The sequence below is a fragment of the Cynoglossus semilaevis genome, chromosome 9 (genome assembly GCF_000523025.1).
Source record: "Cynoglossus semilaevis isolate Cse_v1.0 chromosome 9, Cse_v1.0, whole genome shotgun sequence".
NCBI lineage: Eukaryota > Metazoa > Chordata > Actinopteri > Pleuronectiformes > Cynoglossidae > Cynoglossus > Cynoglossus semilaevis.
The window spans coordinates 15,562,505-15,587,064 of NC_024315.1; the positions used below are offsets into that span (position 1 = coordinate 15,562,505).

Sequence of the window (24,560 nt, forward strand, 5' to 3'; positions counted from 1 at the left end):
AACTTTTATCAGCATGAAAAAACAAACCATTTGAACAAATAGAACATTTGCTGCAGAGAAATAACCACACTGAACAAATATGTCTAAAACAGCCAACGCAGTTACCCTGAACCTTAAAAAAAAAAAAAAACATTTGGATGGAAACACTTTAGTAGGACACAACATATTTGTCATGTTTATTATTTAATATTCATGTTACATTAGCATCTTTTTTCCTTTTGATTCCAATGGCGTTTTAATTTTGGCAATTAATCAGCAAACATCACCCAAGCAAAAGTACTTGAAATTGTTCAGTGCAAAACTGCTAAAATAAAGTTAATTAAAAACAAATATTCCACAGCCACAGGTTCAAAACAAAAATGTGACCTTTTAAAAGTCAGTAGTTAACATAAATAAATAAAATTAGATGCAAATCTAGGGACCATCCATTAAAACAGAATGGATTTTTAGAGACTACTCTTGTTATTGATTCCATAGTTTTCAGCAAAACCTCAATTTACAGACTTTCACTTTATATACATATAAACATTATTTATATTATAACTTGTTACAGTTTCTACATTAGGTCCATAGTCATTGTTTATGAACAAATGAGGTGCATTTCAGTCCAGTTGCTTCTGTTCATCCATGTTTGGTGTGTTCATGATTTGAGGGATTTTTCTTATTGTTATTTTTACTGCTGACTTTGAACAGTTTATCACAGAGATGGACAAAAACACAGTGCTGTCTCTACAATCACACACAAAACCTTAAGCACACAGATACCATTCATCAAAAGTATCACACTCACTCCACAAAGTCATTCCCAGGAGTGAATCCATCTCTGTTCTTATAATATTATATTATATATATATATATATATAATATTAAATTCAAACTGGACTGTTTTCTCTCCTTCGGTCTCTACTTAAAGAAGCCTTCGACATGTTTGAATGCAGCAGGAACCATAATTAAATCATAATGAAAATTAACTGCAATTTTCTATAATACTGAAACATCATCAGGAATGTAAAAAAAAAAAAAAAAAAAGAAATGACCAAAAGTGGGGGCTGACATTAAAAAGAAAAAAACAAACAAAAAAACAATCAAAACAGTCAGGACTGACACTGGCAACAATCTTGACCTCTGACCTCTGACAGTGGTAAATATAAGCTAGGCATTGTATCATTTTCTTTCACAATTATTGAACAGTTAGAGCAAAGTAACTAAGGCAGGGATTCCCACAGTGTGGCAGAGGTGCGCGAGCTGCCACTAGGGGGTGCGTGAGATAAAACATTTGATGGCCGTTTAAAGTATTCTTTCCCCTGTGGGATTTGTCCACAAAATAAAGACATATAAATAATAATCTCCTGAAAAAAACAAAAACAAATCAAAAGCTGACATTTTGATTTAGAAATGGTTACGTGCTCTGGTCATTTGAGCACGATTAAACATGCTGCCTTAAAAAGAAGGCTTGTTGTGGGTTTTTTTTTGTTTGTTTTTTGTTTTGTTTTTTTTCCGAAGGTGTGGGGAATTGGGGGTGCGTCAACTCAGTTGGAATATAAAAGGGGGTGGGCGGCCAAAATAAGTTTGGGAACCGCTGTACTAAGGGATGTCCATGTTGCATTGTGCTGGTAATAACATTAAAGCTATTTACACAGGTGAAAACAGTGTAGAAAACAGTGCTGTCAGGCTTCCTCTCTGTTGTTTTCTGAGTTGACAATTAGCTCCACTTCACACTTCAGACTCAATGTTCAATCATTTGTTTTTTTTGTTTTTTATCTCAACAACAGAGCTGTAGGTTTAAAATGACTTAAGATGGTTTTCAATATCTACACTAAACCCACCACCTTACTATTTTTGAATTTATCTTTTCAGTGTGAGTAAGACATTTTTAAAACACAACAAACAAAGTGTACAAACAGGCATAGCAACAAATCACAGGATCATGTAATGAACCAAAACATTAAAGGTTACTGTAAACGGTACCAATAAGAACCAAGTTGTGTGCTGATATTATGCGGTAAATTAGGAGAAGACATTAAAAAAAATAGATGGTTAATAATCCTGGATGGGGTTATTGTTGGTTACAGTGATTTTGAAATTATGGACAAAACACAGCTGGGTAATAGAAAAAATACAACCAATTAAAGGCCAAGAAAACGTCTTCTGAATGCTGCTAATTTTTTATCAGTCCAATGGGATTTCAGTGTCTTAGAAGCTGCAGCAGAAACTTGTGGCCTGTTTTGTTAATGAACCTAAACGTTACCTTTTTCCAGTTGAATCTGCTGCTACTGGCCTGTTCTGTTTTTTTTTTAGCTGTCAGAGACTTCAGATCCACTGGTGAGTATCCTACGATGTCTCACAGACTTTCCCTCCTGATGAATGAAAACAAAGAATGTAAAGATAATAATTATTTTATTTTCAAAAAGCTTTGATGAAGCATTGGTTACAGAGTAGGTCTCTGTAAAGTATGAACTGGAACAACACGGTCCACGTGACTGTGAAATTTTACAGGTCAAGGTATTCCAGTAAATGCATTGAAAGTTTGCCATTTTTTATTCTTTTGATCACAGTATGCAGAAAATGTGTTGCATAGACACAAAGGGAACAATAATCACTGAGCAACAAAACAGCAGCATACTGCAGATACTCTGAAATATGCTGCTTTTTGAAACCCCAGCATATCTGTTCACCCAGGATGACCATTGAGTGTGCATGCTAGCAGTTTACCAAAAACACAGCCAACAAATTGTGGGAACCTTGACATACTGTAGGTGCTTATGTACAGCATGTGACTTCAACTTTATTATACTAACGACAAATGTTTTCTTGTTTGTGTGATGCCTTACAGTCTGGAAGACTCCGTTTTGTTCCCACTCTCCAGGTGAGTGGTCCTCTTCTTCCTCCCCTTCCTCCTCCCTCACTGTGTCCATCCCATCTTCCTCGTACTCTGTCAGACAGTCCGACTCCTCTGCTTAAGGGAAAGATTACAAGAGTGGTTCCAAAGATAATTCGAACTTCATACATAACACATTGCACACGCTTTTCCAGATCTGTATAGCTGTTCGTCTGAAATAACAAGATGAAGCACTTGAACCATGACCCTCACCTTCAGCAGCAACATAGGTCTGGACTGGTTCTATTCTGGACACAATCTCTGCCAGGTCAGTAAAGTCCGCCCCAGGACACGTGCAGGCCTAAAGAGTAACAAATCAGTACATTTAAGAATGTAAACGTAGGAGAGGGTGGGTCAATTTTCAATTTTCTGTCCTTAAAAAAGGCCTAGAAGCTCAAGAGACAATCACAATTCCACAAAGTTTTCTGATGGGAACACTTCCTGCTAAAGAACTTTGACTATAGATATTTTGAAAAACAGCTTTGAAATTTTCATGAATCAAGACATTTTTTGTCCTTTTTAGTTTTTCACTTCCCTTTATATTTATGAATAAACAGTATAACTTATGTATGATAGAATTAGTTGCATGTGGTCTTCTCACGTCATTTATTTTACTGTCATTGTAGTCAGCTGATCGATGGTCCTTCAGCATGTTGTCGATGATGTCGCCTCGGGCCCAGCCAGTAAATAACAACTTGCCATGCTGATAGCCAACATCCTTGGGTATAAGGATAAGCAGAAATATAATTTCAAAGTGTGATAAGAGATCACTACTGCCGTGTGAAGATAAATATCTTCTGTCTGTACAGAGCACCGACCAAACTTTAAACACCAGTTCATTTACTTAGAATGCCACTCACATAGATCTCATCAAACTTTCCAAAGTCCATGGTCTTAAAACGGTCTATAGGCGGTCTGATGTACTCGCAGTACGCACTCTTCTTCACCACCTCTAGCTGCCGTACACAGGACACATAAGCCAGACGAGACTGGATCTCTGCCATGTCTGGCACCTGTCAAAGTAGACATGTCCAGAAGCAGGTTACTGGGAAACGGTGTGTATCCAGCACAGGAGAGAACTCCCTCTAATGATATTAATCAGGGGGTGTAATATTTGAGCCGTTGTGTCATCAGTCGTTAGTCATAGCCGTACTGTACCTTTACTTTCTCTGCCCAAGGATTAATCCTCTTCCACAGCAGCCACCAACCGGACAGGCAGTCGCCATAGTTACAGAGGTCAGTCTCATCCTGGCTTCCTACATCAATTGCAATGACTGTTCTGGCCCCCATGTTCCTCGCAATGTCCGCTATTTTAGAAGCAAATTTCATCAACATGTGCACAGAGAAACAAACACAACAACATACAACGGCAACGACATGGATGGCGAGAAAATAGAAGTTTCTATAGAGTTTATTAACCCATGGGAGTCTTTCACAAAAATGTCACTTTAAAAAAAAAGGTTTTGTTCATCACCACATACGAGACAGGTGAAATCAAAATAAATGTATTGCAGACTCACAGACTCCTATGGGTTAAAGAAGACGTTGGTCAAACCGACCTGCACCACGAATAACAAATCTGTAAAATTAACTGCCAATTAGAGAGAAAAGTTCTATTGTTGTAAGAGTTTATTGCCGACTTCCGTTTTGCTTTGAAAAGCCTTTTTGGACAAAAGGCATTTGTGTGGTGCACAGTCTTTTTTAACACAGAAGCAGAAGAAAACTAAAAAACATCTCAAAGGCAAAAGCACTGATCCAGCCGTTCATGAACAACAGCCTTCAAAAACACTGACTTTTATACTGACTTCAGCTGGATCAACCCTTAGTGCCAGGAAATACATAACAAAACGACATCATTGCAGGAATTATAAAAACAACTGTTCACACAAGGTTTTGTTTCACCAGTGCAATAATCATTCATAAAGGGTTTGAAGAGTTTTTGTCTGGACATCACCAACCGCTCCAAATTCTGCTATGGTTTCAATTTTCACACATTGTATTAAAAACCCAACAATAATGTTTCTGTATAAAGTTAATACTTAATTTAATCTGATAATCCCCAGACAGAAAAGTTTCACACACCCCCTGTTTTTGCTGAGTTATTAGTCTGACGTTATTATTACAAAAACAGGATATTATTTATTGTTCAGGTAAAACTGAAATAAATTATATTTAAAAATGAGCCTCATGTTGATGGTTGTTGTTCTATTTTGGTTCTTAAGAACATTTTGAAAACATACAGCGAATTGACGTATTTATTTCAATAATAAGTTTTTTTACTTCATTGCCAATGGTTGTTAAACAATAATGTCAAACTATCGCCCAGCTCCAATTTAAATCCAAAATGAGAGAAAAGCAAAATCCAATCCCAAAAAAAATTTTTTTTTTTGTTTCAACTAATTCCAGAGGAAACTGCACACTTTAATCCATGTCCTATTTGTCACTTCACTCACATTTGATTTATTAGCAGAAATGTGAGAAGTGGTGGTTGTGTATAGACGGCAATAATTGTCTTATTGTCTTTAAACCAGGGGTCTCCAACTCCCAGACTGCGGGCCACTTTTAGCTCACGAACCACCTACATGTCAGTATAATGTAATTTCACCCCCTGCTAATCGCTTTTTGCCCTTCAATAACACGGCAGGGGCAACAGTGGTCCACAGGCAATTTGAGTGTGAGACCCCTGCTTTAAATGAACACAAATATGGACAAGGACATTAAAAATAATAATAATAATAATAATAATTGTTAATAAGGGATTCTAGCAACTCTCTTAAACTAAGATGTGAACAGCTTGTAAAACATGTCTTTATTCCTTTACTCCAGCTCCCCCTCTCCTCAAGGGAAATTGGACTGGTGATAAGGACTGTGCAGTACTTGATGGGGAGTGGTGGGGAGGAAAGAGGAGGGGAGGGATACCACCTCTACTTGCCTGGCAAATTGTTGATGTAGCCACCGTCCATTAGCAAGTTTCCGTCTTTGGGGTCGCAGAGAGGCGGCAGGTACCCTGAGAGGGTCATGCTCGCCCGCACATAGCGCCACAGAGAGCCTGATGCACCAGCAAGAGGAGGGAGGGTGAGGAGGAGGAGGAGGAGGAAGGGGAATATTAGCTTAATATCATTTGAAGTTAATGTTGACAGACACAATCCCAACAGCAGAGCCAGGCTGACCACAGAATGGAAGCCATCCCCTGCAAATTCAAGGACTGTGGCTTTGTTCACCTTTTGACCACGTTGTGCACCACTGCAAACCTCATTGCCTGGCAAAGAGACTCATGTTGGAGGTAAGTAAGTGAAATGGTTACCATCACCGAGCTGTAAGGGTGTCTGAATCTCCAAACTATGTCTCAACAACAGCGTTTTGAGTTGATACTAAGCATTCTGTGAAGAAAATAAAAATCTCAAACTTAAGAGGTAAAAAATGCAAACGCAGGTGTTGAGTCAATGTTTGAAGACTCATGGACATGACAAGGAAGCGCCAAGCCTTCTCCATGATGCAGTGCATCTGCCTCTGTGCCAGCAGGTGGCAGGAGCAGGCCTGGTGCTTGCATGGGTTGGAAGGATAAAAGCACCACAGAAAAAAACCAAAGGGTGCGCCTTTGGTTTAAGTGCATGTAAATGGAAAAGAAGAAATATCCTGAAATTTGTACTCAGAAATACTACATTAAGATTCTTTAAATACAGTATTATTTTTCCTAATTAATAGGAGTTAAGGGGTAACAGTAGGATCCAAAACACTTGTGTCTAAGTACACAAAAATGTAAAACAACAGCAGACTAAACACAACTCCACAATCTTAAGGCAACAGAGCTGCAGTTCTGACCAAGCTGACACACAATGATGACAACAACTGACAACGGGTGTTGTTACAGCACATGGTGCAGTCCTTCACTAACTGTTACCACAACTGTTACAACAAACACTTGTGCAACACAGGACAGTGTCTTCATCTACATTCCCACAGGAACAGACACCAAATGCAGACTGGTTTAGCCAGGTTAGCATCACCTGTACTCCACCTGCAGATCAGTAAATGGGTTCTACATCACAAGGAAGACGACGTAGGTGAAACTGCTTGATTGGTGAATTATTTGTTCATTACTTGTCATTGTGACACAGCACACCACAGCCCACAACAACATGTGACCTCTGCATTTAACCCATCACCAAAGTGAGCAGGTTGCAGCTGAAGCACCCTGGGAGCAGTGTGTAGGGACGGTGCCATACTTAGTGCACCTCAGTGGCAACTTGGCAGCTGGTGGACTCCAACCACCAATGCCAGAGAGGAACTGTTCACAGATGGCCAGCAGTTAAATTTCACTTACTGTGTTTATTATTCTTACTTGTGTGAATAACAAACCCAGCGGTAGGAGAATAATATTTATAATCACTACTTGGTCCAATGTGAATTACTGATTGGATTATCCTCTAAGGTTTAAACTGAAATTAGATTTTCCTTCCAAACCATGGGCAACCAATGTCCACCTGGTCAAGATGGGGTTAGTTTTTTGTGAGAACTGGCGAGGGAGAGAGAGAGTAAGGGTATAGCTGGCAAGTTGACTGGAGATGAGGGAGGAAGTTCTGGTGAATGGGAGTTTACATATCTGACCTGGGACATTGTTAACATAGCAACCATCCACAAGCAAGTGGCCATCCTTGGGGTCGCACAGGGGAGGTAAATATGGGGTGTAGGAGGCACTGGCTCTAACATAACGCCAGACGCAACCTGTCGGGAGATGGAGATGAGGAAGGAAGAACAGATCAAATGTTGAATGGAATTTATGAGGAGAGAAAAAGAGAGAAAGAGCGATAGAGAGAGATAGGTAGACACAGAGGGAGGGAGATAGAGAGCGAGAGAGTTAGATAGATCGAGAGAGAGAGAGAGAGAGAGAGAGACCCAAAACATAGGACCAGCTGAAAACAGCAACACAGGGAGGAGGAATGCAGAAATCAACATGTAAAATGACTACATTATTATGCCGCGGGTTTCCAAAAGACTGAGATCAAACTCCTAACACAATAACTATAAAAATATGAAACACAAATACCAAATCAATGACGTGCATTTCTTCTAATGTATTAATTTACAATATTAAAAGCATATTAGACTGGTTAGGTGATCGGTGGAACGAGGGTGGTCGAGCAGACAGAGATAAAGAGAGAACTACAGTTAAAATAGCTAATTCTAAAACTGCAGAATGAGAACAAAACTGCAGTGTCCTAAATCATCAATCTGGTCTTCACTGGTGGAAAAAAAAAAAACACCAGACAATGCCAACCAACGACACAGTCTACCCATTATCCATTAAAAATACAACTCCTTTAAGATGGGCTAAAATACTAGTGTTAAAAAAAAAAACTACTAAAAGCACGGAATGGTGGTGAGGCCTTAGGAGAAGCAACATGGGAGTTCATTAAAAAACCAAAAAAAGAAAAAAAACTATGTGGAGTGTTTTGGATCCTACAGTACATACTATCATAGACAGAGGAGGGGGCTTGACTACTCAGGTTGTTGTGGGATAAACAGACAGCGGTGTGCAAGACTTCAAGAGTGAGAAGAGACGTGATGTCTGGCCACTTTTACACATGGACAAAATGGCAGTGAAAATGTTTAGCTTTGTCAGTTTAAGAAAATGAGGATGTTAGCAGAAGAGGGAAATGCAAGTATGACCTACTAAAAAATTAAAAAGGTTGATGACGAGCACAGTGAGAAAGGCTTTGTGACAGCAGTTAGTTTAACACATGCTAGGAAACGATCACAATCCTTGCTGTAAAAATCAATACCTTTCAAATCCAGTAGACTACAGACTTTGTGACAAAACCTTATGAGGAAATCACTCATTTTAACAACACATGCACAACTCTTTAGGTTAAAACGTTTTATCACTTTATTCTATTTAATTTATAATATCTAATTTGATTCTGTACTGGATTTGTCGAGTAGATAAATGTCAACTTGTGATGGAGCATTAACATGGCTGCTTGTAAATGCTCCATCACAAGGTGACAGAGCCACGAGTGTCTATAAAGGTTTATCTTAAAGATGGGGGATGCATATGTGACCAAGTCTTATTTTATTTATTTGTTACATCTGTATCCTCCATCCTTCAGTCACCGTAGCTCCTGCAGGGATTGCACTTGATCATATTCTGATCAGTCACAGCCTTTTTCAATGGCAGGTAATGGCTGCAGTATGAGCGTAACTTGGCAGCAGCAGCAGCTTTGGTCCTGAGAACATTTAATTACACCTTCAAACATAAATCTATAGGCCATGGAGTGTATTTATTGTTGATGATGTATTGACCCAACATTTGATATAATGTGTGGCCAAGCGAGTCTGCTCCAACATTTATAGACCTACATAAAGAATGACACCTAAATTCTGTGCAAGTTACTCTGAGCAGCTAAAACAAATTTACAACTCTGTTGATTAACAACCATAATAAATAAAATCCTTCAACATTTTGACTGAATGAAGCAAATGTCTAACTGATGTGAAAATGTCAGATTAGTTCTCTGTCAGTCAGAGGAGCACTATGGTTGAATATGTTAAATAACAGGAAGCAATACAAATACTGCATTTTCTTTTGTGCTTAACTGTATTTGTGTGTACTGTGCGTAGATGTAGAACTTCTTAACTCAACCAGAAGAGTTTTAACTTATACTGTATATAATATACTATATATAAGAATACCATAAAACTGAAGAACAGAAACAGATTGGGCTGGAAACCCTACTGTCACTCACCATCCTGATGGACACGCATGGCTGAAGCTGTGATGTCAGTGGTGACGTTGAAGTACGGCAGCCATAGATCCTGGCAAAAAAAAAATTATTTCAATTTTATACTTTTTCACTTTTTGTCTCTTTGCTGTGAAATCCCTGTCTCTCACCTCTGCTTGCTTGTCCTGAAACACTTTATGAATGCTGGCATTGAAGGCGGAGCCAGAGAACATGGAGGTGATGGGATAGGTCAGGTCCAAGACTGTTTTAAAAACTGAGTTCATTCCCTAATGAGAAAAGAGACATGGATGAAGCCACAAGACTGTTTTTGTTCTTAGAACAATAATCATTAGGGATGCATCGGATGAATAGCGGTTAACAAGGTGATGGTTAACTGCCATTGGGAAATAAAGATGACAATTAAAATAAATGTGTCTAATTGAATTGTGCTCATTCAATAAATAAAGAAGTATGTTGTACCTTTGACCATTCTTTGGATCTTTGTTTGGTTCGGACCGCACTTCTCTCCTCCGCATACAAAGCACCAATGAATGAGCCAATGGAGGTTCCACCCACTATGTCAATAGGAATCCCTGCTTCCTCCATTGCTTTGATCACGCCTACATGAGAGCACCCTCTGCATGATGAAAAAAGAACTGCATTAGATACTGTACTACACAAGCAAGGTTTCGACAGTAGATCAGTTCATCACATTTGAATATTATACTTTAACTTGTTTTCTTTATGTGAAAAAAATATAAAGTCAATAAGTAATTGTTTCCAATAATCCTGATTTCAATATTGACCAACAAATTGCGATTGTGACTTTTTCATAATTGTGCAGTCCAAATAACAACAGTCTAAAACAGTTGGTTTAGAGAATGGTGATAAACTCACCGCGCTCCACCTCCTCCCAGCACCAGTGCGATACTATTTCCTGTCAGGACTCGGGCCAGCCGAGAGAAATCGCTGTGTCTGTCTGCTGTTTTCTCAAACACCTTCTCGTAGACATCTCTCTTAGAAATCACACAATAAAAGAAATCAGGGTACAGTTCTTATTTCAAGTCCCACTGATCAGAAAATCAGTTTGGTTTGTACCAGTTTGTTTGGACTACGTCTGGAGAAAACTCTTCGAGGACACTTGAGGTGAAGATGTCCCGAGCACCAGCTTCTCATGTTGAGCCACTCAACAGTCCTCGAGGGACCAGGTCCGTCCTCTCTATGTAGAAGGATCAGCTGCTTCAGAGCACGAACTGCTGTATTCTCCAGCATCTGCTCCAACTGGTGCAGAAAATAGAAGACAGATAAGAGACAAAGTCATTGAACTTTTGTATAAATGGTAGTTTTAAAGATTCAATTTATGTTCTCTTTGAATTGATAATGGGGCAAAACTAAATTAAAATTATACATCTTAGTTAACTAACCACAAAGACTACTAAGAACACATTAGATTTTATTAAATAACTGCAAGGCAAGGCATATGTTGTGTCATATGTAACTGTGATGTGACAGTTGAACTTCTAGCTTTTGTCTTTGAGCTTCTCAGCCTGTTGGTTTCACTTCTTATGCTTCTTCTACGAACCACATAGACCGCCGTGGTGAAAGTGTTGGCTCTAGATTGAAATTTATAATATCTTTCAAATTGCTGTGCTCAGCTGCAGCCATGAAGTTTAAAGGTATAAGAACTAAGGAGCAAAAAGATGAAATTGTCTAAATCTAAAGCAGATGCTGACAGCCTTAAAGACATCACAGATCCTACATCTCTCCTCTTCCCCTAATGCAAAAGCAGACCCACACACACCTCTCCAAGGGTCGGTTCCTGGTCCCCAAGGCCGACAATGAGGATGCAGTCAGCCTGGCGAATGCATCGCTGAGTCCATGGCGTCATGGTGTTGTCAGTCTGATACAGGACGATACGATTGATATCCTCCTGTTGGGCCAGCCAGCCACACAGACGGTATTCACTATTACTGATGGACATAGACCACATCAGACACAAAGTCATTAAGCAGCATTTTCATTTACTCCCTATTCACTTATAGTGACTGAGAAACAAGTAGAACTAACAGAATAGATCAGGGATGTCAAACTCAATACCACAATGGGCTGAATATTAAAACACAGTGGTTGGGGACCAAACAGAATTAACAATTGAAGTTAAAAAAAATTGCTATGCATATATGCAGAATTTTCAACCATTGTATTTAACCAATCCAGAACATTCGAATGGACTATTATTTTTATTTACAACAGCCACATGAACGTTGGGGCTGCATGAAATAAGGTGGCAAGCCCAGTTCTGCCTAGAGGCGTTGAGTTTGGCATTTTTTGACTAGATGGAAGTGATTATTACAAACCACCTTTATATATTCTGACCTTTAAGTTAAGTCTTAATAACAGCTGACAACACTGACCTGTCCAAAGCAGATGCTCCCAAACGCTCTCTTATGATGTCACTGGTCAACAGCAGAGTGGGACCTGCACAGGTACAACAGTTGGAGGAGACACATGAATGTGTGTATAAATGAAAACATAATCAAACACAAACACGTGGGTAAGAAGGTGACAAAATCAAAAGGCCTTGTCAACAAAATACTGTAGGTCTAGTACCGATGGCACTGAGGGCATGACTGAGCTCCATGTTGAAGGCATTCATTGGCACCTCATCACATACAGGAAGCACAGCTACAGTAGAGAGGTTGCTAGCTGGGTTGCTCACATCTGCACCTGTTTTCATACTGGGCAGACTCAGGGCTGAGCCTAGAAAACAGACAAACAGTGGTGGAAAAATAAATCTTGTGAATTAGTGGTGTACCTTTTATTTATTTTTTACTCAGATGACTCAACACCCATCAAAAAAGTGTCAATTTCCAAAAATGAAATAAAGTTATAGAAACACTTTTATAATGACAAAAGAAAAACAAACAAATTGCACATTATGAAAGCAGTAGGCAACAGTAGGAAAACAGACACCACCAGAAAATGAATGGGATTAGATTTTACGAGTGGCCAAACTTGTACACTTGGTTCATGTCAGATGGTGAAGTTGTCTCCCACCTGAGAAAGGCCCGCGTCCCTGCTGCAGGTTTCCAAGAATTTTCTGCCCTAACAAGTGGATCAACCTGGTCACCACCTAAATTAACAAAAATAAAAGAAAATGTTAACTGTATTATCTTCTTCACAACAGTTACTTTTCATTGACAGAGTCACCAACCTGAGGGTATCGTCTTTTGATGTTACTCAATGTTCCTTCGGGCATTTTGACCAGCTCTGTGTCTCTCACAGCATGGACAGTGGTGGCTCTTGGCTGTTTGGTCAAAGCCTCAACCTAGAGCATAGATAAAAGGATCAATGGGTCGGGTTATTTTCCAAACACAAATGAATTAACAAATTAACAAAGTGTTTTGTAACATTTAAAGCACTGTTTAAGAAAGTGTTTTTTCAGGCTTCATTAAAAATAAAACAGGGCTTGTTTGCAAAGTTCTAGGAATGAAACTAAAACCAGGAAACCAGGTTTAAAACAAGGAAATGGAGGACAACTTTTTCTTACCACACCAATAAGATCTCCTCTGCCATATTCCCCAACAAGTTCTTTCTTGCCATTAGCTTTGCGGATGACTGAACGCAGTCGTCCATTCAAAACAATATAGGTGCAATCTGATTGGTCGTCCTGTCTGGTGAAAATAAATCACTGATAACATAACGATAACTGCACAAGTACTGAAAAATACCACAGAAATGAGTCTTTACTGCAGTACAGTGATGATTGGATTTTACATATGGACTCACAAATCTAAACTAGCAAACCCTGCATACCTGTACAGAGCTCTACCAGCCTCCACAGCCATCCAGTCAATAGCAAAGTCCATCTGCCTGACAAAAGGAGACATGCGTATGGCCACAGTGTGGGCCACACTCAGTACCACATTAGGCTGCTCTCGCATTATCCTGAAAAAAGAAACACAGACATGGGCAGCCCAAATATTAATCCCCATTTATTCAAGATCAGTCATCGAAAAGAGCAGAAGTCACAACAGCAGCCGAGCTACAATGATTTTTTAAATTTTTTCTGCTGATAAAAAGTGTCAAAGTCAAACTGAATTTAGAACTTGATGACACCTATACTGTACCTCTTTACTTAGATAACTTCATGCAACCAATATAGAGTGAATCCCTGACACAATCTGCATGTTGCACGAAACAATTTCACTAAACAAAACTGCCTTTTATTACACATCTGACATTAAAAGAAATATGCTTGAAAGGATGGTCTTACTCGTAGAAATCCGACTTGGAGATTTTGAGGAAAGTGCAGTCACGGACTGCCTTGATGGTAAAGATAAGGGGCTCCCCTGTGAGTACAGCGAGTTGGCCCACCATCTCCCCAGCGTGGGTCACAAACAGGCAGACAGCTTCTTGTTTGCTTACCATTCGCTGGTAGGCATGAAGACAACCAGACAGAACAAAGTGTAGGCTCACATCCTAATGAACAAAAGATACATTTGGTAAATTTTCATAATTTTTTTTCATAAAAATAAAAGCAGGCATTTTTCAATAAAAAGCTACCTGGGTTTAAAGTAACTAATAATCCAAGTTAAAACTACCTGGTCTCCTTGTTTAGCCAAGATGGCGCCAGCTTTTGCATGGTGCAGAGTCACCCTCCCATTTAGCAAAGATGGATCCTTAGTGAAAAAGGAAAATGTTTACAGGCAAAAGGTTAAAAAAAAGTCTGTTCAGTGATGTAGTCACTTAAGTTAATTTTTCGGAAACATGCCATGCCTTGAAAGAAGTAAACACTGGAAACAACAAACATTCCATCAACTGCATGATTTTTAATTGTCCTATTAAAACCCTAATCAGGAGGTAGAAATATGTGAATAAGTAACAAGATAAGCTGTTAATTGTTAACAACTGATGTGAGGTCAGTCAGCTCAGAGAATATTTGAGGACCGACCTCAATCCTCATGAGTTTAAGGATGTCCTTCAGAGCTTCTTCAAACACAGCAGCGTTGGATCGACTGGTTACAGGTGTAAAAATACTGTCAACTCCTATCTCTTCTTCTGGGTACAGGTAGATCCCTGAGGGAATTTCATCTACTGTCACCTTCCTCTCCCTCTGCTCCTGGGACACAGACTGTAATGTACAGGAGAGATAATGACATTTTATCTGCTTCTGATTTTTAATTCTGATGTTTGTTTATTTCATACTTGAATTCTGAATGACTGTATATCAGCAAACACTTTCAGTTTAAATCAAAAGACCAAGTTCAGAAAGCATCAAATTAATCTTATCTTTTATATGATGTACTGACCCGGGTGAAGGTGGGAGGAGTGCTGCCCTCCTCTGCGGAGACGGAAATCCGTCCTCTTTCATATGCCATGTCAAAGTCTGACCTCAGGCCTTTTTGTATACCTGCCCAAACAACAGTGAACTGGGTTTGCTTAAAACTGACCATGTTACAAAGAGACTGCAACTGTCAAAAGTTGTCCTACTTAATAAAACAATTAATAAGTAATTAAATACTATATACATACATACTATACTATATTACATATATAGAACATATTTCAGCATTAGACGAGCTAGGCTCTCTGCTTGCTTGTCAATGAAGGTGACGTTCCTCACCAGCAATATCCACTGGCATGGAGATAGTCCTGTTTAGAGTTGGCAGAATAGCTTCATCTTTTCCTTGTTCACCTCCTAAGAAGAAATAAATTGCACAACATTCAGTAGATAATATTACTACAAACTACCAAAGTGATATTTTAATAAATTAGAACAAATATATTTGATTGTCCTAGGAGAGTCTGTTCTGGGGTTTTTTTGGTTTTTTAAATCTGTACCTTCACCCTTTAAAGCAGCTTCTCGATGCTCCTCTGGCACTGTGAGGCTTCCAAAGCGCTTGCCATGGCGAATGGGACTGGTGCGAGTCGGGTGGGGTGACACAGGTGGTAACCTTGCGGGCTGCATTTCCTTTTCCACCAAAAGAGAATTGCATGGAATGTAAGCAGTGAAAACATTGCTTTGTGTGTGTTTTATTTAGTCTCTAGTGGGTTTATAGCACTTTGGAGCAGGACTCAAACAGCACTCTGCAAAGGTTTTAGGCAGGTCTAAACAGAACCTACATTTGAGGTTGTGTCTTGTTAAATTGTTTTGAATTGCCTATTGTTTTAGTAGTAGTTTTATGTTTAGGATTATTATTGATAAAATCAAGAAATTCAAGGTGGTGACCGCTGGGATTGGCTACAGATGCACAGATGGATCAATGCACTTAAAAAATCTGAAAAAAAAAAATCCAAATACTTTCTTACCTAAAATACCTGCAGAGTACTGAATTATCCTCAGATCCTGATTAATGCCACATAACCCACATATGTTTATGTTTGCAAAACTCACATGGCTGAAGAGCTCATTAGTGAGACCTAGATAGTTGTGCAGCGCTAAAACAGTCACTCTTTGTAGACGGACCATAATAATCTGTAGACCCAGAGCAGAGGTAGTGTATTAAATACACCTTAAAACAAACATAAACTACTGCAAATGTATGAAAACAATGTTCATTTTTGAAACACATGAGGCAAAGAAAAAAGAAAAGAAACCAAAGCGTCTCACCTGTACAACTCGCACGAGGCTCTCAGGGTATTTCTCAAATATAGATGGGAAGTCTTCAACTGGTAATCGTATAACTGCTGACACCTCTGCTGCCCGTGCTGACACTGTTTTGTAGGGTCTCTGGTGGCCCTGCACATCAATAGTTTTATGTACATGAAAATGTGCAGGAGAAAAAAGCCGTTATCTCGATTATTTTATTTACATGTAAACAAGGCCTTTGTAGCCATGTTGATACAAAAGAGGTCACAGGTCATCTCGGTGTGGGTGGTGTGATAAAAGGCTTTGTGGCAGAGGGTAGTAGAGCCTAACAGCTATTAAATATCCAGTAATAGAATTTATGGAGTAAAGCCTCAACTACAAAAATCAAGGTGTAAGCAGCAGGAAGACAGGATGACCTACAGTGATAACGTCCAGGATACTGAGCAGGCTGTGGACACTGTCGCCAGGAAAAACCTCCTTGACCACACTTTCTTTGCCATCCTAAAACACAGAAAAAGGAGTGAACACACTAGCCAATTAGTGTGAGATAAACATAAACTCCATTTTCAAATACACTGAGTGTTTTATTAAAACTTCATAAAAAATCTGATAATTACATGCATTTTAAAGTGCACCGTTCCACTTCCAGATTTACGTACCGTTCCAGTAAGGCACAGCTCCAGTTTTCCATCCTGCACCACGTAGATGCTGTTGTCAGGCTGACCTGGCCTGAAAACATACTCCCCTTGTTGGTACTGCTGAAACACCATGTGTTGACACAGCTCCAGGAAAAGGGACTTCTGAAAGTGACCCAGCACACTGCCATGAAGGACAAATGACAGAGGGCGACAGGTACGTGCATTAGTGACAGATTCAAATACAATCGTCATAAGTGAAAAGATACAAAAGCACATTCATATGAAATCAGGCCTCAACAATCAATTATTCAGATAATTGCAGTCAGTGTTAGTAAGCAGTAACACAGAGTGAACACACACATGATCACAAGAACTAAATGACTCAAGAGTCCGTGTCAGTTCCGTTGAACCTACCGGACGTTTTTAAGCATGTAAAGAACTTCTGATGGGAGGTGGGAAGTAGCAACATCAAATTCTGTGAGGTCTGCTTCCAGCACTGAGGGTGGGGGCTCCTTGGCCTGAAGGATGGGCACCTCCTTTGTGAATCGCAGGATCCTAAACAGTGAGAAAGTGAGATCGTGGGATGTTATGACCACCAGTAGCTGATGACTGTGCGTCAGTAAGTTTTACAACAATGGAGTATTGCAATCTACTTTTTGGCAATGTTGAGCATCTTCTGCTTCCTCTTCAGACGTGGACGGGAGGATGTGCCAACTAGAGAAGAGGTAGACTGAGAAACCTGTTGAAAAAAAGTGTTGTAGTAATTGTTATTCTCGTACTTGTTTATGTCTGTTTAAGATGAACCACTTCTTTCAATCAACAGTGCTATCACAAAATACATCAGAACTTGTTCAGTGTTGATTCCCTGCAACATTTTTGAGAGACATCGAGAGACGAATCAAAATTCTTGTGATTCTTATATTTAAATGACGATGTGTTTAAAATGAGCTCCCTCTGTTTCACACACCTGCTACCAGACACCAAGATGTGTGACATTGCAAGTCACACTGTGCACGTCAATAAAACTGACAATCCTAAGGGATACACCAATGCACACACGCACCTTGCGCATGATTTTTCGGCCGTAGAACATCACTTTGTCCCTCTTGCGGAAGCGATATTTCGGAGCCTCCTGAGCTTCTCGATCTGTTGATCATTTGTCAGAAAAAATGTGACAAATTTAACCCGCTATCACTGCATGTTTTAGTAGCACATAAAATATAATCTTTAAATTCTACTGACTCCGATGCTGGATCCTCCGCAAAAAGAAGAATATGAAAATGGAGATGACTATGGCAATGGTGCCTGCACCAATTACCACTCCAACCATCTGACAAGAAAGAACAACGTGAGGAAAAGTGCTTACAGTACTAACTGACTCATTTAAGTCAAACAGTCACCATCTTAAAGTGACACAATAGCAAAATAAATGAATGAATTAAACATCGAGTAACTTTGACACACACTGACCATGCTCATCTGCATCTCCTCCTCCACAAATGTCTTGATATCGTCACAGCCGTCCTGCTATAACAGAGAAATACAGAGTATTTAATCAGTTTAATTACAATAATTATTTTTAAAAAAGTATTATTAACTGTGTTGCAACAGTAAGTGCCGGACTAATATAAGGAGTACCCAACACATTTTGTTGTGTTAACCTTCAGGTTGCACTCTGAAGACATTATTTATTGCACAGGTTGGAAAGGTGAGGATAAAATAGTAGAGTGTTTAATCATACATTTATAATGACTTGATTTGGATTTGGACATTTATTTCAACGTAGCTGTTGAAAATGTGGTAAAGGCTCTGGTACAAAACAGCACTAGCATCAATGCTGCATTTCACACACACACTGCATTTTCTTTTTACCATTTTGTTAATTTTTACAGACCAAATGCCATACAAAATTATCACCATGATACCTATTTAATATATTTATTATTAAAATGATCATGAATACTCCAGTTAACCAATGCATTTACTAACAAGAATATTTTTAAGCATTGTCCTTTTTATTTTTTAAATAGCAACAAGACTGTCAGTTAAGAAAGTATATAGATCCTGTGGCCGAGAACAGCATATTTGCATATGTGTGTGTTTGTACCTAAATAGGACTGTGTGTCTGTTAGATGTTATTGATTAGTGTGGAGGAGGTTATCAAGCAGTAAAAACTATACAAAACACACCGGGGAGATGGACAATGGGGCTGACAGATGGGAGCTTAAGCAGACTGTGTACACAAATGCACTCTTTAGATTTCAGCCTAACATCAGGGGTCTGCAATTACGTTTGGCAGTGGGCCAGACATTGTTGTAGGGACGGGTGTCACCAGGTCAAATTAACAGTGGGAAAAATTAACCGATATCTCTTTTTATTTCATTTTTTCATCACATTTGACATAATTCATTCATTGAATCATTTTGAGGAAAAACAGTGTTTTAGATTAGGCTCAGTGCAGCTGTGCATGTGTCTAAATGGGGGCAGGGTTGGTGCTGCAGGAAATGCTTGGGAATCACTGCCTTACAATGTACTGTTACACTGTCTTTGTTCTATGTCCAGCTCCACAGGACTACTCACGATGCAGATAAGTTGGAATAAACACAGTGATCAAACCCACCTCCACTGTGTTCTCCTGGACATCCTGCCCTGAGCTGCTCTGTCCCATTTCAATACCCTTCCTTCACAACGATGGTCCATGAACCGCAGCTGAAAACAGAGACAGAATTACTCAACAAAATTCTGCTTCCTTCTCCCTTATGACCTTTTTAACCTTTAACATTGGTCCTGTTACAAAACCACATTACATGATGTAATATCCTACCTTGCAATGTTACCATTACCTATAGTTGTCAAAATGACACTAGAGAAGAGAACATTGTATCTTATGTGTTGTGAATTTTGTTAACAAATTACAACAAGGCACAACCATTTTTTTATGTTCAAAAGGTGTGTGATAATTTGCATTACAAAATATGTTGCGATAAACAGGTTTACTGTAGACACACCGACCTGACGATGAACGAGCTTATCATATTTTACAGGTTATTTGACAAAAAATAAACCATCTATGTGCATGTTATTTAACTTAGAATGTTATTATGACTTAAGAGTGTTAACACATTTAGCTGTGGATGTTAACAGAAAACTTTTTTAAGTAAAGAGTAGGGATTAGGCTGTTGATTTGATGTGGTCTCTATTTTCTTAAAAAGAAAAAAAAAACATTTACTAGGAATGGGTCGATACAACTTTTTCATGTCCGATACTGCAACAGAGTATCTGCCGATATCAATATCAATATCAATCCGACACCATCTTTTCTCCTTCAGCAGGGCTGCCATTACTCAGACAACTCCGGTTTTCTGTTTACAACATGTCGTGCAAAGTTAAATTTAGCATTTGGGCATCTGGGTATTGATAGTGACATCCCTAGTTTTGTGTCAACTGTTTGGAAAAACATACTACGAATGCTGATCGGCCCATTAATCTCCATATTTGGTACTAACAGCAGCACACAACAACATCAGCTGCATCCTGCTTTAAATCTGATTCTTCACTCCGTAGATACCATTAGTGACTGGAGGAGGATGGCTGACAGAAGTGCTGCTTAGAGGAAATTCAATAAGTAACAGGCTGAGTGTCATGTTACATGGCCAAGACAGGGCAGATGAAAGAAGACAGCATGACCGCCTCTGTGGTAGTGAATGACAGCGTTTCATTGACAATTAGATGTAAAGTATCCAGTCCCTGACTTCAGTATCCTGCCAACTAGATATTGCCTTTTATATACTTTGCATTTATATGATATGTGACATGCATTGTGGTATCTTGACCACCCCACACAAGGCATTTATCTTATAAATATAGCTGGAAGCACTTCGTCTTTAGAGAAATAAAATAAAGTGGAGAAAAAAAGTGTTTTGGTTGCTCAAAATGTAGAATGTTTTCAGTGTGAAAGAACAGTAAGTAAGTAGGTGATGCGGAAAATGATTAGATGTTTTTGTTTTGTTATTGATTCATTTATTTTTGGTTTTTAATCGAAAGTTACTGAACAGCTGTATTAGGTTAGAAAATAAAAGCAATGGGCTGGGATTCTTAATTATAAAGTAATCAGTTTGGAATGATAGGACTAAAGCCGATAATGACAGCCAAAGTGTATACATTTTTACTGATGTATGATGATGTAATGCAAGATGGTTAAGAACAATGTACAAATTACTAGTTAAACATTTGTCATTTTATTGTAATGTATAATGTACTTTCTTTTCTACAAATTCTCATTGACCTCTGATCACACAGATTGCAGATTACAAGTAGTAGTTTGTAATTCTGTCAACGTAAGACAGTAGCCAACCTCCCAACAATGCTGGTGTCACTGCAGGCCTACTGCCATTGTTCTGTGTGAACAATTAGGCCAATGTTGACTCCACTGAACGGGGCTGACCAGGGCCAACTAATAACTAACACAAACATGTCCCTCTTCACCTGACACAACATATACTCCTGACTATAGGACCAAGACAGAAAAGATTTACAATTATTAAAGCATAAATGTGTTTGATCAAAGTGATCAAGCCAAGGTACAGTTGGTCAATGCAAGACATTTTTCCATGACCACTCCGCCTAATTGCCACAACAAAGTGTGCAAACACATATCAGAAATGAAATGTGTGATTAACTCTACCATCAATATCTGGAGCTCTGATGTGTTCCCTATGAAACTTTCCTCACTTTGATTTGATCCATTTCAATTTGCACCATTCTTTTGGTAAGAGACAAATTTGCTTCAAAAATTCCAACCCTGTCCAGCTGCCTATTTCTGAACCTCCATATGAGTAACTTTAGTTGTGCTCAACACTTATTTTATATATGCAAAACAAACATTTGCAGCAACTCTGTCACAACAATATCTGTATGTCTTCATTTTTGCAAATTCACTACATTCACTACACTCATGTGCACAGTGATGACTAGGCAAACCACATAACCACAACATGTGAATAGCAAACACTGTCCCGAACGATCAATCGATTTATGACCATTTAGATTTATTAAACAATTCTGTGCAATTGCACAGGATAATTGCACAGAATTGTTTTAAATGATGCAAGGTGCATTTTTTTCATTATCAGACTTTTGTTCTGATTACTTACATATTAGTTAAACTAGAGTGAAGCATGAATAAATCAGAGACCTACAATTTAGGTGACCTAGATGAGCACAATACCAAGGCAGGGCCAGACAAATTTAGGACCACAGCACTACACTAAAAACCTACCAAGGACAGGAGAACCCTCGGAAGATTCTTTCAAATATTTTCTTAAAACATTTTTCCCATCTTTGGTGTTGCACAGCAGTTCATCTCAACCAAAACAGAAAGCTGGACCAGACAGCATGTTGGTGTAATATTACTGCTAATGTATTTCTGTTGGTGGTTTGTTATCTGTAGTAGTTGAAACTAATAGCTTTGCCTACTCCTTTGAACATAACTAGTTATAAAATAACTTTGATCTTTAAATAGTTTGTTCTTTTTCTTTTGTGAGGTTTTTGTATTTATAGGGAACATTCTTTCTCGTTTAACTATTTTTCCTTTGATTTGTTACCCATTTGTGAAATGATATTGTTTCATATGAATCCTGATTCTCTAATTATGTAATTAATCATTTCACCAAAGTAACAATTATTTAATTTAGTTGTCATGATATTATGACCACTGTCAGGGTGGTGAATAACACTGCATGCCCCTTTACTGTGGCATATTCCAAGAGGTAAACTGTATGCTAGGCAGCAGGTGAACATCTTACTGTCAAAGTCTATGTGAGAAGCAGGAAAAGTTCAACAATATTGTAATGGCTACACGCCTGGGTCAGAGAATTTCCAAAACTTGTGGGGTGTATCTATCAAAAGTGGTCAAATGGGTCAGGGTCCAAGGCTCAGACTGGCCCATGATGTCTGATTAAACAGAAGAGGTGCTGCAGCTTAAATTGCTTAAGATGCTTGAGGTATTGATATATGAACCAGTGGGCATTTAGGACCACTCACATGGGTGACACTACAGTTGGTCAAGTTAGTCTCTGGGGGAGGGGGCAGGGTGGGCACAGTGATTTTAAAGGACAAATAAAGAATGTAAAATCTTGACATCACAATCTATTGGAAAGATTCCACATTACAATGATGTGGAAGCTGTCCGCCCAAGGCTTGGTTCAGCAATGCAAATCATTCACTTGGATCTCAATTCACACTAACACAACAAATGTTCTAATGCTTGTCATGACAGGCAAAGCAGTCTGGTTAATGGGGCTACATTTTTTCCTTGATTAAATAGGTGTGGAATAATCAAATTCTTACTCTTGCAGAAATCATGTCCACATAAGTGCCACCTTTTTTCTGAGAAAACATTTTCAATGATGAGGTGGCGATATCACTCACAGAGAACATTTGACTTGTCTTTATTAGGGTTGATGTCTCAACCCTAATAAAGTTTTACTTCCATTCAGAATCATGACTCATCATGACAAACAAGAAATTAGAGATAACTGACCTCACCCACTTTGTCGGACAGTTAGTATTGCAGTGAAAGGGAGAACATATAAACAAATACATACACACACGTCACAGGGTGGTCCTAATACATCACCCTTCTACTGTTGGGGGAGTGGTCGGAGTCCAATAAATCTGAATAACACCCTGAGTCTCTTCAGCCGATTAAAAATGTACATAAGAGATGGGACTGGGCGAGGGTACACCAACAGTATCAGCTCGTGTGTCCCACTAACCAAAATAGTTGTGCATGCTTTGCATTCGGAGGTGTCACCTTACGAACTTCTCTTTACAATAAACAACTTGTTTTTCTGTGCTGTGCTGTAAACAAACATCATTTGGCATGAAATCTTTACGAAATGTTGACGACCAACGCCACTAGAGGGTGTTGGTGAACCATTGGCTAACGTACACATGATAGACTGATATGCTATGTTAGGCCATGTGAAATTACGCAATTTAAAGTAGAATTGGGCGTTTCGACGAGTATTATAGATTTATTTAATTAAAGGTTAAACATGAAACGTCCTCAGAACATCTAGGCCAGAGGCTGCCTGGGGGACTGCCTCATTTATAAGGCAATCTGTGTTGCTTCGCCGTCACTAACGTTAGCCTCTCTTCGATGCGGCCGATGGCAGTGCAGTGAAGTCACTATTACGTCTGTGAAACTGAAACAGCTAAAAGATCTTTAGGATCGACGGGACATAGTTTCTGATGGTTTATAGTTTTATTTCTTGACCTCTACAACAGAAATGTTACCGAGCTCCACAATGACTGACAAACCGCACAGCTTCAGTTTTCAGTATCGGTTAAATCGGAAAAATAACAATACAACAACTCACAAACGGCTGAAAAATACCACACTGAAGATATATGATTATAACTACAGATAGTGTGGTTAAAAAGTCGTTTACCTGAGCTGGTGACCTCCCCTTAAGCGTCGGCGACTGTCAAAGAGCACACAACGGTCCTTGATTTTCATGATGTCCCACCTCCTCAACTTCCACCAAAGATCTAACCAATCGGCAACCGAAACTCTCCGACTGCGAGCCAATCGGATAGCCAAAGGCTACCCACTTCATGGAAGCACCAGTATAAGCCGACAATGATTGGGTTACGGTAATATCTGCTCTGTTTTTCAGCCTGAAAAACAAAAAACAGAAAATGGAAAATTTTATTATTAGTTCAAT

The 24,560-nt window shown here is 39.0% G+C and overlaps 1 protein-coding gene across 8 annotated transcripts; it reads right to left on the bottom strand.

Annotated features, from left to right (window-relative positions):
* Nucleotides 1-147: 147 nt before the first annotated feature.
* Nucleotides 148-24,535, bottom strand: pnpla6 (patatin-like phospholipase domain containing 6). 8 transcript variants are annotated; one of them, XM_017035125.2, is made up of 36 exons: nucleotides 24,285-24,518; nucleotides 19,451-19,539; nucleotides 18,301-18,354; nucleotides 18,073-18,160; nucleotides 17,894-17,976; nucleotides 17,484-17,569; nucleotides 17,245-17,385; nucleotides 16,852-17,011; nucleotides 16,613-16,693; nucleotides 16,214-16,342; nucleotides 15,998-16,078; nucleotides 15,445-15,574; nucleotides 15,227-15,301; nucleotides 14,913-15,013; nucleotides 14,555-14,734; nucleotides 14,205-14,282; nucleotides 13,877-14,082; nucleotides 13,417-13,548; nucleotides 13,151-13,274; nucleotides 12,815-12,928; nucleotides 12,658-12,733; nucleotides 12,211-12,360; nucleotides 12,015-12,078; nucleotides 11,402-11,570; nucleotides 10,699-10,881; nucleotides 10,498-10,616; nucleotides 10,081-10,237; nucleotides 9,771-9,887; nucleotides 9,625-9,694; nucleotides 5,811-5,927; nucleotides 4,037-4,185; nucleotides 3,739-3,891; nucleotides 3,480-3,596; nucleotides 3,092-3,179; nucleotides 2,832-2,956; nucleotides 148-2,357 (listed from the first exon to the last, which is right to left on the bottom strand). In XM_017035125.2, the coding sequence occupies exons 2-36, from the start codon at nucleotides 19,496-19,498 to the stop codon at nucleotides 2,295-2,297; spliced, it is 4,008 nt and encodes a 1,335-aa protein (XP_016890614.1). In that variant the 5' UTR covers nucleotides 19,499-19,539; nucleotides 24,285-24,518; the 3' UTR covers nucleotides 148-2,294. The 8 variants fall into 8 exon arrangements, with proteins under 8 accessions (XP_016890614.1, XP_016890612.1, XP_016890611.1 ...); XM_017035123.2 differs by lacking the exon at nucleotides 5,811-5,927 and adding an exon at nucleotides 7,487-7,603 and having other exon boundaries at nucleotides 18,301-18,357; XM_017035122.2 differs by having other exon boundaries at nucleotides 18,301-18,357; nucleotides 24,285-24,517.
* Nucleotides 24,536-24,560: the final 25 nt, after the last annotated feature.

Bases quoted from the DNA above. Each gene is read 5' to 3' on its own strand.
- pnpla6 (XM_017035123.2), bottom strand. From the start codon at position 19,498: ATGGGACAGAGCAGCTCAGGGCAGGATGTCCAGGAGAACACAGTGGAG. The intron at 15,014-15,226 runs GTGAGGAACGTC...TTGTTTGGGCAG, and splicing joins CATGCCAGTGGATATTGCTG to GTATACAAAAAGGCCTGAGG. The intron at 4,186-7,486 runs GTCAGATATGTA...CTTCTAAAATAG, and splicing joins CTATGTTAACAATGTCCCAG to CGGACATTGCGAGGAACATG.